The sequence below is a fragment of the Neomonachus schauinslandi genome, chromosome 14 (assembly GCF_002201575.2).
Source record: "Neomonachus schauinslandi chromosome 14, ASM220157v2, whole genome shotgun sequence".
Classification (NCBI taxonomy): domain Eukaryota; kingdom Metazoa; phylum Chordata; class Mammalia; order Carnivora; family Phocidae; genus Neomonachus; species Neomonachus schauinslandi.
The window spans coordinates 81,120,221-81,134,646 of NC_058416.1; the positions used below are offsets into that span (position 1 = coordinate 81,120,221).

The 14,426-nt window shown below is 45.1% G+C and overlaps 1 protein-coding gene across 1 annotated transcript; it reads left to right on the forward strand.

The window, feature by feature from the left end:
- Window positions 1-2,599: 2,599 nt before the first annotated feature.
- On the forward strand, window positions 2,600-11,092 carry LOC110588256 (peroxisomal 2,4-dienoyl-CoA reductase [(3E)-enoyl-CoA-producing]-like). Its single transcript, XM_021698557.1, has 2 exons — window positions 2,600-3,066; window positions 10,999-11,092. The coding sequence occupies exons 1-2, from the start codon at window positions 2,600-2,602 to the stop codon at window positions 11,090-11,092; spliced, it is 561 nt and encodes a 186-aa protein (XP_021554232.1).
- The last annotated feature ends 3,334 nt before the right edge of the window (window positions 11,093-14,426 follow it).

The following is a 14,426-nucleotide window of genomic DNA, read 5'->3' on the forward strand; positions in this document are numbered from 1 at the left end:
TGGTATGCATAAGTCAATGTTTTTCTGAGGTCTATGAGTTGTGCTAGCAAATGTGGAATCCAAGCAGGGGCTTCACAGGAACCTCCGACGTGTAACCAAATTGGACAGAAGTTGCAGGTGACCTGGGGATCTATTACTTGCAATTGGCATCTCAAGTTTTTTTTTTGGGGGGGGGGTGCAGTCTCATGGGACTGGGCCCTTAACCAGTGGGGTTAGTTTCATTTAGCGTCCATATTGAATTGTAGGACGCCAAGACGTGCCTAGGGTGGGGAAACCCCCCCCCCATCTGGTGTGAGCAGTGTTGTGAGTGTGGTCGTGGTGTGAAAGTCAAAGAAAACAGACTCATGTGTGGGTGTGTGGGTGTGTCCTAATCTCTTTTTCTTATAAGGACACCAATCGTATTGGACGAGGGCCCACCCTAGTGACCTCATTTTCACTTAATCCCCTCTTTAGAGATATTATCTCCAAATCCAGTCACATGCTGAGATACTGGGGCTTAGGACTTGAACCCATGAATTTTGGGAGACACAATTCAGCCCATAGCACCAGGCTTGCTCAAGGCCCCTGGTGGCAGAAATAGAGTAGAGAGTGAGTAACAGGCTGACCTGCTCACCTTCCACCAGTCTTGGTCCCCCGTAACCCACAGTGGTCCCAACAAAAAACAAGTGCTCCTTTTTCCTCTGTGCATTTCACCTAACAGCACCTGCGGCCCACGCAGGCAGATTTCCAAGCTTTTAAATCTTTTCAAAAAATCACTTTCATTTATTTTATTTATTTATTTTTTTTTTTTTTAGGTACTCTCTACACCCAAGGTGGGGCTCAAACTTTCAACCCCAAGATCAAGAGTAACACGCTCCACCGACTGAGCCAGCCAGGTTCCCCTATCATTTATTTTATTATTATAAAATAAAATAATATTTGTTACACAATAGAACAATTAGGTCAAAATCTGTCATGTGGCATGTACCCTCCCCTCTACCCTGCAATATGCCACCATCAGGGTTTGATGGCTCTGTCCCCAGACTGTCTATGTGCCTAACAATCCACAGGCCACGAAACAGTGTCATGTGGAGATGAGGAGCTCAGGCAGGGCAGTCGGGTCTCTTTTGGGCCCTCCTATGGGCTCTCCCCACTTGAGCAAGATAATTGACAAATCCGCGTCACTGTGCCTCAGTTTCCTAACTGCCTTGCAGGATCGTCTTGAGAATTAGACGAGCTGGCAGATCCAAAGTGTCCCGAGTAGTGCCTGGTCCAGGCTAAATACCCAAGTAACATGGGGCAGCCACGGGGTTCTTGACCTTCAGGAAAGAGCTAGCTGCTTGGCTGTGAGAAGAGCAGGTAACTGGCAGCCTCCACCTGCAACACCTGTGGGGGCTGCTGGAGCTTCTGGGCTGAGGACACACTCTTCCCAGGAAGCCCCCCAGCCAGTGAAGGAGCGTGGCAGGCGTCCTAGGGTGTAGCCCCTGTGGCCCAGCGTGGGACTCTCTAGCCGGCCTTCTTTGCTCTGGAGCTCCCCATTGGGTTGGCCGAGGCCCCCTTGGATCTGCATTGCCGGGCTCTGAGGTTTTCCCACGGCCTCAGCTTCCTCTTCCTCCCACCTTTCCCATCGCCGCTGAGGCCTTCCCTTCCTGATACTGCCCCTTGCCATCCCCCGTCCCAGATGTCACCCTCCCCAACACGCGCTGTTTCTTGTCTTTTTGATAACAGCCATTCTAACAGGTGTGGGGTGATACTGCCTTTTGGTTTTGATTTGCATTTCCCTGGTGGCTGGTGATGTCGGCCACCTTCTCCCACATGCCTTGGATGCTGTGGCAGGTTTTGACATTTGCCTGAATCTGTTCAGACATTTGCAAGGCTACTGTGACCATACGAATCCGGCCTTCCAGCACGTGTCTAATGATGTGACTTGATGCGACAATCTCCATTTCTAGTCTTGCACGAAGCCACTCTTAATCTTTTCCTCTGGGCTGCTCCGCAATCTGAAAGAATTATGAAGAAATCTGGCAGAGGAACAGTGTCTACTTAATCTGCTATACAATCACAATAAATTAACACCTTCACTTACCTGAAGTCACACATAGCCTTCTAGTAACCTCTCTCTGGGGCCACCATCTGGGCGTGTTACTCAGATCTTCCTTTGTCTTTGCATGACCTCTCCGCTCAATGTCTCTGAGCCTCTGTGTCCAAAGTTCCTTCTTAGAAGAACGCCCATCGTTGGATTTAGGCTCCACCCTAATTCAATAGGACCCCAAGGCAACTTGCTGCCAGCTGCGGAGATCCTATTTCCAATTAAGGTCACCTTCAGGTTCAGGGTTGGACATGAATTTTTGGAGGACCCTATTCAACTCAGTATCGTAGCCATCAAAATGATGCTGAAAAAAAGTCCACAATTCATTCAGTGAAACAACCAGGCTATAAAACACACACTATAGGGGCTAGAGGGGCGCTCAGACGTCGGGGACTGGCCGGCTGGATCTCGGTCCTCCCCAGTTGTAGAGCGCTGACGGCTTGAGAGCGCGGCCGGTCTCGGAGACCCCGCTGCTGCCGGATCCCGGCAGGTCCCTACTGTCCTCGCCGCCCCCGGCCCGCACCGAGAGCCATGGCCCAGCCGCCGCCCGACGTCAGTGAGGACGAGTGTCTCCCTGAGTACCGCCATCTCTTCTGCCCCGACCTGCTCTGGGACAAAGCGGCCTTCATCCCAGGTGGCGGCTCTGGGATCGGGTTCCGGATTGCTGAGATTTTTATGCGGCACGGCTGCCACACAGTCATCGCCAGCAGAAGCCTTCTAAGAGTGTCAAAGGCTGCGGGAAAGCTGACTGCCGCCACTGGCCGGCGGTGCCTCCCTTTATCTCTGGATGTTCGGGCTCTCCCAGCCGTCGCGGCTGCCCTGGACCAGGCGCTGAAGGAGTTTGGGAAAATCGACATTCTTGTTAACTGTGCAGCTGGAAACTTCCTGTGCCCTGCCAGCACATTGTCCTTCAATGCCTTTAAGACCGTGATGGACATCGACACCTTGGGCACCTTCAGCACATCTCGTGTGCTTTATGAAAAGTTCTTCAAGATTTTGTTTATTCATTTGAGAGAGAGAACACAAGTGAGGGGAGGGGCAAAGGGAGAGGGACAAGCAGACTCCCCACTGAGCGCGGAGCCCAACATACTGGGCTTGATCCCAGAACCCCGAGATCATGACTGGAGTGGAAACCAAGAGTCGGACACTGAACCAACTGAGCCCGGCAGGAGCCCCCTGACAGGTGTCTTGTGAAGGCTGAGAAGTGTCCATCGGTAATACACAGAATTATGTAATGAGCACTGGGTATTATATAAGACTGATGAATCACTGACCTCCACCTCTGAAACCAATAATACATTATATGTTAATTAATTGAATTTAAATAAAATAAAACAAGCAAAAAATACACAAAACTAACTCTGAACTCCTCCACCACCACACGTAATTTCGGCAATTTTTACACAATGGGAGAAGAATGATGGGAATTAGATGTTCACATCTTTGGAAAGTATGACCTGAGGCCAAAAAAAGGACGTTCTGAATCCCACACAAACCTCTCCCCGCTGGCTCCTCACGCCCATTCCCCGGCCAAGATCTTGGCCTTGGGGGAGAGGGCTACAAAGTGCTCTGGGCGGGGGCCTACTGGAAGGCCTGTCTGTCATCACAGGAAGATGGGGGCCGGTGCCAGGAACTTCAGAGTGAAATGTTTAGAGAAGAAAATCATCCAAACCTCGGCTGAGTGAGGAGGAATTACATTGTGCTTTACAAACTAATGTTCTATTTTTACTCTAAGAAATGTACTTTACTAAATTTGAAGGTGACAAAAAAAATCCTTCCCCACTGAATAAAATATCAGTAAACACGAAAAAAAAAAAAACACACACTATAATTTTTGTAAAAAAAGAAGAAAAAATTGCAGGTGTGGATAAGCACGTTGCCTGCTCTATTTCTGCCAACCTCGGATTCTTGTGCTTCTAACCCAAGGAAGACCTTCGGGAGACAATAGCAAGTGCAGGGTCTTCTTAGAGTCCTCAAGAAAAAACGGTAGGAAGTCCTTCGGTACCCACGGACGATGTAACTGAGAAATCGTTGATTCTGATAGGGAAAGCCTGGGTCTATTCAGAGTAGACAGCTAAGTAAAAATTCCAAGGGCAGGGGGAGGCAGGACAAATGACAGAAATTTTGATGGATAGTTTAAAAAAAAAAAAAAAGGCTAAGGCGGGAAGCTATTTAAGCAACTCTGGAAGGTGGAAGCCGGGGTGGGAGACAAGGACGGGACCTCGAACATGGTCCCTGCGTCGTTGGCCAGCCCTGGAAGGCTGAGCTACCTAATTTTGGGGGCTTCCCCTCCCTCTGTGTCAAGCCCAGCTGGGCTGCATTAACAGGAGCCTTCAGGCGGGGCTGCCAAGGTGCTGTCACTTTGGGGTTCCCCAGTGGCAAAAGGGGAGATTCCTGAGCACACCGAATGCCTCCAGGGGAGGGCACAGGAGAAGCACACGGTCCTGGCAGAGGTGCTGAGTTTTAAACCCAAATTGTGTTTCCACCTCGGCCTTAGCAAACAAGCCGGCTTCTCTTCTAAAAGACTCACACATGCCCACACTTGCACACACAGACCCACGGAGCCTGCGGGAGCCTTGTGGGCTCCGCCCCACACAAGGGGCCCTTCTGGGCCAGTGCATGGGGGTTCCAGGCCCTGTGGAGCCATTGGCTAATTATCCCCATGGGCAAATTACTTCAACCCTCTGTGTTCTAGTTTCTTCACCTGTGAAATGGCAAGATAGGATTATCTTCCCTAGCAGGTTTTACTAGACATTGTTGGCCAAGAGTATGAATTATTTTAAGTCGCTCCTGTGCGTTTAGCAAAGTCGGTCTTTACGCAAATGTGTGGCAAGAACCAAATCATTGGGATTTAGGGGAAAGGGGCTCTGGCTGACCATCTGGAGGTGTGAAACGAGGCTGCTACCCACTCGCTGCTCGCCCTGAGCAAGTCATCACGGTCTCCAGGCTTGAGCTCATCCTTGCCAACCGTCTCTGGCCGTGACCTGCAGTGTCCCCACTGGGCTCTGCAGTGCTCACTCCAGAAGGGATGGGAGTGGGGAAGAAGTCATCTCTCTCCAGACTCTAAAACAGCTCTGTTTTTCAAAAGGCTTAAAGATGACCGTAGATTCACCTCCAGTTGCAAGAAAGAACACAGAGAGATGCCATATCCCTCTGCCCAGTTTCCCGCAGTGATGCCATCTTGCACAATGACAGGACCCTAATCCCTGGCAACACTGATCTGTTCTCCAACTCTATTATGTTGTCATTTCAGGAACGTGACATCAGTGGACTCGTGCTGAATGGAACCTTCTGAGGTGGGCCTTTTTTTTTTTTATCAGACAAATTAGATTTTATTTTATTTATTATTATTATTATTATTATTATTATTGACTTTTTTATTGTTACGTGAATCCCCATACATTACATCATTAGTTTTTGATGTAGTGTTCCATGATTCATTGTTTGTGCATAACACCCAGTGCTCCATGCAGAACGTGCCCTCTTTAATACCCATCACCAGGCTAACCCATCCTCCCACCCCCCTCCCCTCTAGAACCCTCAGTTTGTTTTTCAGAGTCCATCGTCTCTCATGGTTTGTCTACCCCTCCTATTTCCCCCGCTTCATTCTTCCCCTCCCGCTACCTTCTTCTTCTTCTTCTTTTTTTTTTCTTAACATATATTGCATTATTTGTTTCAGAGGTACAGATCTGTGATTCAACAGTCTTGCACAATTCACAGTGCTCACCATAGCACATACCCTCCCCAATGTCTATCACCCAGCCACCCCATCCCTCCCACCCCACCCCCCACTCCAGCAACCCTCAGTTTGTTTCCTGAGATTAAGAATTTGAGGTGGGCTTTTTGTCACTCTGCACAATTCTGTTGCGCTCCATCCAGGTTGTGTAGAGCAATGATTTGCTCCTTTTGATCCCTGAGTGGCATTCCAGCTACTCTTGCTTTCGCTACTGTGCGTTCTGGTCTTGTTTGAGAAATTTCATTTAAGTCAAGGTTTCCTCTGCTTCGAGAGAATCTTTGGACAACCCGTTCACAAAGGAAAGAAGGATACCGGGAGGGTCGAAGACCCTGGTTGAAACATAGATAAATGTAATCTGTATATTGAAATTCATAATTCCTATGGCTGTTCCCATTTAACAGTAAGGCGATCCCTGATTCTCACAATCATAAATTTATCTAATCTCTAGAGAAGAGAGAGAGAGAGAATTTCTTCCTGAGGAAGAACTCAGGAGGGCTGCAATTTTCAGACGTATGAGGAAAACTATCCTTGGTTATTTCTGTAAGGGTGACTTTAATTTTCCTCTTCTTTATTTCTATTGCCTCATTTTCTTTTTCTTTTTCTTTTTAAGATTTTATTTCTTTATTTATTTGGCAGAGAGACACAGTGAGAGAGGGAACACAAGCGGGGGGAGTGGGAGAGGGAGAAGCAGGCTTCCCGCGGAGCAGGGAGCCCGATGCGGGGCTCGATCCCAGGAGCCTGGGATCATGACCTGAGCTGAAGGCAGACGCTTAATGACTGGGCCACCCAGGCGCCCACTATTGCCTGATTTTCTTTTCTCTCAATTTCCCATATCCTGTTCCTTAAAGAAAAGCTGACTCATTAGAGGCAGAGATCCCCTCTGTGTCTTGCCTTCCCAGCCAGGGAAAAGGCTGCTTTTTATTTCAGGTAGAAAAGTAGAAAGACATTTTCTTTTCATAGACAAATGCCAGGGCTTTGGGTTAATCACTTGAGAGAATTACTAAGCAAATTATAAATAATAAAAAGAAAGCCCCAGGAACGTTGATGTGCCGGGGGTCCTCTGCAGTTACAGTTCTGAGTATCTAAGAAGTCTCTGTGCACGACGGTTCAGCCCTGACTTGTGCAAAACACTCAGACATACGCTACTCAGATAAGAAAAGGGGAAGGTGTCTCGAAAGCTGAGGTAATTAATATGCATTTTGTTACTCCTCCTTCCTGCACATTTCTTGGAACCTCATAACTGCCTGTTGGGACATGAATTATGGTATAAATGGAGCGTTGTGGGGGAGACAGATATTTTTCCCCAAGGCAAGAGTTTTGCTCCCCAGTCCCCACCTTCAGTGTTGCTTAGATTCTGCCCCTGTTCCTCGGCGCCTTCCAGCTCTGCGTCTGGCCTACCCTCTCCATCCCTCACTTCCCCCTTTTCCTTCCTTGGAATGTACAGGAAGGAAAACTTGAAAACCATTGTCGAAAAGTCCAGAGCTTAGAGACGCCTGCTTCCATTTTAAACAGTATGTTACATCTTCTTAAAAGAATGGTTTTCACTGGAGGCTTTTTTTTTTTTCTTTTTAAGATTTTATTTATTTATTTGTCAGAGAGAGAGAGAGAGATTGAATGCACAAGCAGGGGGAGCGGCAGGCAGAGGGAGAAGCAGGCTCCCTGCTGAGCAAGGAGCCCGACGTGGGACTCGATCTCAAGACCCTGGGATCATGACCTGAGCCGAAGGCACACGCCCAACTGACCGAGCCACCAAGTGCCCCTCACTGGAAGCTTTTTATTGCTTAAAACATCCCTGCTTGGCGTGCAGTGAGCTGATCTTACAAACAGAGAGAGTTGGACCGCAGCTCTTACCATTTGTCACCATCTCTAACTTGCTGTTGCATTTTCAGGTCTCGCTTTCAAGTTTTAAGACAATAGACAGTGTATTTATGCCATGGACACAAGAAAAAAATATGAAAGAATAGAGTAAAAAATAAAACCACTTGTAATTCCACTGATCTAAGTATAACACAGTTCAATTTGGGGTGAGTTTTCTGCCCCACTTTTTTTTTATGGTATTTTAAATTTAAATTCAATTAATTAACATATAGTGTATTATTTATTAATTTCAGAGGTTAGAGGTCAGTGATTCATCAGTCTTATATAACGCCCAGTGCTCATTATATCATGTGCCCTCCATAATGTCCATCACCCAGTTACCCCATCCCCCCCTCCCCTCCCCTCCAGCAACCCTCAGTTTATTTCCTATGATTAAGAGTCTCTTATGGTTTCTCTCCCTCTCTGGTTTTGTCTTGTTTTACTTTTCCCTCCCTTCCCCTATGCTCCTCTGTTTTGTTTCTTAAATTCCACATATGAGTGAAATCATATGATAATTGTCATTCTCTGATTGACTTATTTCACTTAGCATAATACCTTCTAGTTCCATCCACATAGTTGCAAATGGCAAAATTTTATATTTTTTGATGGCTGAGTAATATTCTATTGTATATATATATATATGTATATATATATATATATATATATACCATATCTTCTTTATCCATTCATCTGTTGCTGGACATCTGGACTCTCTCCATTGTGGACATTGCTGCTATAAACATTGGGGTGCAGGTGCCCCTTCGGATCACTACATTTGTATCTTTGGGGTAAATACCTGGTAGTACAATCCTGGCTCATAGAATAGCTCTATTTTCAACTTTTTGAGGAAACTCCATGATGTTTTCCAGAGTCTGCCCCACTTTTTTATGCACGTTTCTTAAAAAAAAAAAAAAAAGTGAAATCGTGCTGTAATATTGCCTTGTAATCTGTTAGCTCTATAATGATATCATACTAATTCTTGCCTTGTCAATGAATATGCTGCATCATTTTATTTTTTTTATTTCTTTTAAAGATTTTATTTATTTGACAGAGAGAGAGATAGCGAGAGCAGGAACACAAGCAGGGGGAGTGGGAGAGGGAGAAGCAGGCTTCCCGCGGAGCAGGGAGCCCGATGCGGGGCTCGATCCCAGGACCCTGGGATCATGACCTGAGCTGAAGGCAGATGCTTAACGACTGAGCCATCCAGGCGCCCCTGCTGCATCATTTTAAATGACCATGTAACACCCCATAATATGGAGGTACTGTATTTAGGAATCAAATCACCCCTTGTTGAACAATTATGTTGTTTCCGGTCCTTCACCATTACAGACAATGCCTTCTTGTTTCACCTTCATCCGTGGAATGGGAATTAGAAGATATGTCAAATGCTGGGTAGAGCAGAGAGCCGAAAAATGCTACCAAGAGATGTCAAAATGTTTATGGAATCCTCCAGTGCAACATCTTATCCTGAATTGGATCTTAGGACAGGAAAAGGGCATTAAGGGAACAACTGATGGAATCTGAGTCAAGCCTGTGGTTTAGTTACCAGGATTGTACTGATATTCGTTTCTCAGTTTCAACAAATGTTCCATGGTGATGTACGAGGTTAACATGAGGAGAAGCCAGGCAAAGGGTATAGCAGAGCTCTACACTATCTTGGCAACTCTTCTGCGTATCTCAAATTACTCCAAAGTAAAAAGTTTATCAAAATCATCATCGAACCCTTTATGTTGAAGATTGACATTTGTTGAGCTTCAGTCAGAAGACTTCAGTGACTACAAGTCCAGCTATTTTTAAGAGGCTTGTCCACATCAGGAGAACATGGGGACTGGAACCCTGTTATAATAATTATAATACAGAGCACAATATTAATGATCATGGCCACCATTTATTGGCTTCCTGCTCTGTGCCAGGTATATTCCCGAGTGCTGTATATTTGGGATCGCATTTGATCTCCACAATAACACCACAAGGTGGATAAAATTCTTGTCCTTATCTTGTAGGTGAGAAAGTTAAGCAAATGGCCAAATCCAGGTCTGATTGTCTCTGAAACCAGGAATTTTTTTTTTTGCCTTTCTCAAACACCTTATTTTTAAAATTTAGTTTTAATAATTCAAGTATAATTAACATACCGTGTTATATTAGTTTCAGACGTACAATATAATGATGCAAAATTCTGTACATTTGTCAGTGCTCATCAAGGTAAGGGGACTTTTTTTTAAAGATTTTATTTATTTATTTGACAGAAAGAGAGCAGGGATCCCGATGCGGGGCTCGATCCCAGGACCCTGGGATCATGACCTGAGCGGAAGGCAGATGCTTAACGACTGAGTCAGCCAGGCGCCCCTGGTAAGTGGACTCTTAATCTCCATCCTCCCACCCACCTCCCCTCTGGCAACCACCAATTGGTTCTCTGTATTTAAGAGTTTGTCTTTGTTTGTCTCTTTTTTGTTGTTCATTTGTCCTGTTTCCTAAATTCCTCATATGAGTGAAATCATATGGTATTTATCTTTCTCTGAGTGACTTATTTCCCTTGTCATAATACCCTCTAGGTCCATCCATGTTATTGCAAATGGCAAGATTTCATTCTTTTTTATGGCTAAGTAATAGTCCATTGTGTATCTCACATCTTCTTTATCCATTCAGCTTTGGCTGGACACTTGGGCTGCTTCCATATCTTGGAAGTTTGGAAATAATGCTGCAATAACCATAGGGGTACCTATATCTTTTTGAATCGGTGTTTTCATTTTCTTTGGATAAATACCCAGGAGTGTGATTGCTGGATCATAGGGTAATTCTGTTTTTAATTGTTTGAGGAACCGCCATGCTGTTTCCCACAGTGGCCATACCAGCTTGCATTCCCACCCACAGTGCATGAGAGCTCCTTTTCCTCCACACCCTCGCCAACACTTGTGAAACCAGGAAGCTTTAACCACTACACACCACAGAGAGATGGCCCTTCTGAAAGGTGAGGGAAGCAGATAAAAACTTGAGAGGCTGTTAATTTCCAAAGAAAAACTGCATGTCGGGGGCTTAGGACACATCTGGCTTCAGCCTGGCTATGGGAATAGCCCTTGGCTTTTGTCAAGCAGCCGTCAAGCATACACCACTGTGTTTTCTGCTTTGCTTTGTCCAAGAAGCCAGCCGCTGCAGGGAGGCTGTTTGCTGGCCTCCAGCAGGAAAATTCTCCAAAGGCAGCAGAGGGGTTGAGGCATCAGTATCTGCTGGGATAAGTAGCTCATTAAAACCCTTTTATTGGCTTTTCTTCTGTCCTTGTCTTGTTCTCCTACTGCCTCCTTTGCTTCCTGAGATGACCTGCCACCTAACTTTGTTTCAGGGTCTCCTACATCTTTGCCTCACCACCTGCTTTCCGGGAAACCCAGACTAACACGTGCATTCACGAGGGCTCATCCTCAGAGGACCCAGGGTGAGACCCCGTCCCCTGTGTCTGAGAAAGGGCACCTGGAGGATTCTGATGTGCACCATTGATAAAGAATTGCCATGTCAGAGGCGTCTGGGTGGCTCAGTCGGGTAAGCGGCTGCCTTCAGCTCAGGTCATGATGCGGGGGTCCTGGGATCGAGCCCCGAGTGGAGCTCCCTGCTCAGCGGGGAGGCTGCTTCTTCCTCTCCCTCTGCCCCTCCCCCCGCTCGTGCTCTCTCTATCTCTCAAATAAATAAATAAAAGAAGAAGAACCACATCAGTTTTGGGGACACCGGCGAGGGTGATGTGAACTCCTGCATTTCTCACATTCCAGGGCCCACAAACCTAATGTCTGGATGTTTATACCTCTGCATCATCTTGGGGCAGGGGTGAATCCAAGAGGTTCCAGTCCCTCCGCTCCAAGGTCTGCTCCTGAGAATTCACTGGTGCATTCACTGACTTCTGAATTAATTATTGGAATTCATACAAACGAGAAGTAGTTTCTGTTGAGTAAAGCCACTGAAATGTGTAGCTTTATATTTTCTCGTTTCCTCCTAACAAACTCGGCTTTCAGTGATGTGGCCTCAGAGCTCTGTGCAGCCAGGACTATTGACATTTGGGGTTGGATCATTCTTTTTTTTTAAGATTTTATTTTTAAGTAATCTTTCCACCCAACCTGGGGCTCGAACTCACAACCCCGAGACAGAGTCACATACTCCACCAATGGAACCAGCCAGGCACCCTGGGGCCAGATAATTCTTTGATGTGGGGACTGTCTTGTGCATTTTAAGCAGCATCCTTGGCCCCTACCCACTGGATTCCAATACCATTTCCCTCTCCTCTGGGTAGTGACAGTTAAAACACCTTCAGAGGTCCCTGGCTGGCTCAGTCAGAGGATCATGCGACTCTTGATCTTGGGGTTGTGAGTTTGAGCCCCATGTTGGGTGTAGAGATTGCTTAAAAACAAAATCTTTAAAATTAAATAAAATAGGGACGCTTGGGTGGCTCAGTCGGTTAAGCATCTGCCTTCAGCTCAGGTCATGATCTCAGGGTCCTGGGATCGAGTCCCACGTCAGGCTCCCTGCTCAGCAGAGAGCCTGCTTCTCCCTCTCCCTCTGCCTCTGCCCATTCGTGCTCTCTCTCTCTCTAATAAATAATAAATAAAATCTTAAAAATAATAATAAAATAAAATAGTCTTCAGCTATCCTCTGGGAGGCAAACTTACCCTTCATTGAGACCTACCGTGTGTGTGTGTATGTATATACAGATACATAGATACATGATTATTTTATTTTATTATTTATTATAAATTATTATATATAAATTCTTTTTATTTTTATTCTTCTATGCTTATGAAATTCTTTATTTAATGTCTATCTCCCTTTCTAGAATATAAGCTCTATTTGGCAGGGACCAATTTTTTTCTGTAGGGCATGGGGATGACAGCACCATTACACATCAACTAGAATTCTCTAATGTTTTGTTTCACTTGTTTTTTCCTCCAGTGTAACTGTAACATTCTTTCTATTCCATCTTTATTTAGTTAGATAGTACAGAAGAGTACCTAATATTCTGTCTCAACATCTTATCTCATTAGTGTTCATCTTGTCCAAATCTTTGCCCACCTTCTGTCTACCACTGTCTCACCTCCTCTCTAGAACATTCCACAAACTGCCAACTGTGGTTGTTTGGGGGCAGTGGGTTGGTGAAGATCGGGGATTTTAAGATTCTTAAGCTCTTCTCTACATAATGCATTTTTTAACTCATTACAATCAGCATCTATTAATTTTTAAACAGGAAATAAACATAACGGTATATTTTTCAAAGACAAGAAAAACACTCCAGTGTTGATGTCTTTCTAACCCTTTAATGAGGTATATTAAATGAAAAAAACCCGTTGATCTGCAGTAAAACACCTTTTGTTTGTTTGTTTTAAATGCTCTTTATTTTTACCTTTTTATTTTTTATTTTCCAGGGAGATTTATTTATCTTTTTAATGCTTTCCAATTGGAGTAGAGTTGATGCACAACCTAAGTAAAACATCTTTTAAGCAGACTGCACTTTAGGCAGATGTTGATAGCACTGTGTGCATGTGGACACACGTGTGCACGCCCATGAGTGTGTGTGTTTATATACATGCGGTTCTCATCCTCATCTCTTGCCATTCCAGCCAGGGCGCCTTCCAGCTTCCCGGCACAGACTAAACAGGATATGAAAAGGATGATCACTAGCATCTTCAGGCTGTGTGGGCAAAAGTTGAAATGAAATCCATTATTTTGCTTCGAGGAACTTTAGTTTCTGAAACAAGTTACTGGAACAACCTGACGCCAGAGTAGATAAATGTCTGTGTGCCTAGATCACCACCATCATCATCATCTTTGATGCCGTTATCACTTACAGTTTTGAGATTTTATTCGATGCCAGGTGCTGGGCTGAGTGATTCCCATTTCCATCCACGACTCTTTAAAACCTGGTAACACTCCTGGGGGGAGGCACTAGTCTACTGCCTATTTTCCAGACACAGACAGGTTGGGTAACTAGCCTAAAGCCACACAGCTAGGAGTTGGCCTTCAAAGGCAAACCCCAAGGCCCGCCTCTAGGCATGCAGGGGTCCCAGAAGTTTGAACCAAACCCTCAAAGGGGAAGGAGGCTGGCTGTGGATGAGCACTGAGGTGCCAGATACTGGGCTAGGAACTTCCCATCACTGCTGCCTCTTCTTGGCTGTGTGACCCCAAGTAGGTATCTTAACCTCTCTGAGCCTATTTCCTTACCTGTTAAATGGAGGTAATGATACTACCCATCACTCAGAGTTATTGGGAATGTTAAGTGAGTCAACAGAGGTAAAACATTCCCAACACGCCTGATAAATAGTAACTGCCCAAAACATGTTCAGTCTTATTAGTAGTAGTCCTGTCTTTATCACGAGAACAATTTAGTGACTCTTACTATACATGAGGCACTGTGCTTAGCATATTGCATGTATTACCTTATTTAATCCTCTTATTAACTAACCAGTGAGACCATTATCAAGGTGGATTTCAATGAATTATTTCAAGTGGACAGCTTCATTCCCATCATACAGGTGAGAAAATAAGGTTCAATTCGAGTAACTTGGTCACAGGGTAATGATGTGGGACACAGGTCCATCAGATTTCCAGGTAAAAAAGGAAAAGAAAACAAGACATGCACGCACACACACACAAAACATGTATGTCTATAAATTTATATAAAATTATATATGTGTGTGTGGACACATTAGGAAATTGCATATTTAAAACATGTTTTATAGCAATCATCCTTGTCTTTGGGTATAAAGGAAATTATAAAAGCAAAGTGCTTTCATA

Bases quoted from the DNA above. Each gene is read 5' to 3' on its own strand.
- LOC110588256 (XM_021698557.1), top strand. From the start codon at position 2,600: ATGGCCCAGCCGCCGCCCGACGTCAGTGAGGACGAGTGTCTCCCTGAG. The intron at 3,067-10,998 runs GTTTATTCATTT...ACTTTGTTTCAG, and splicing joins GAAAAGTTCTTCAAGATTTT to GGTCTCCTACATCTTTGCCT.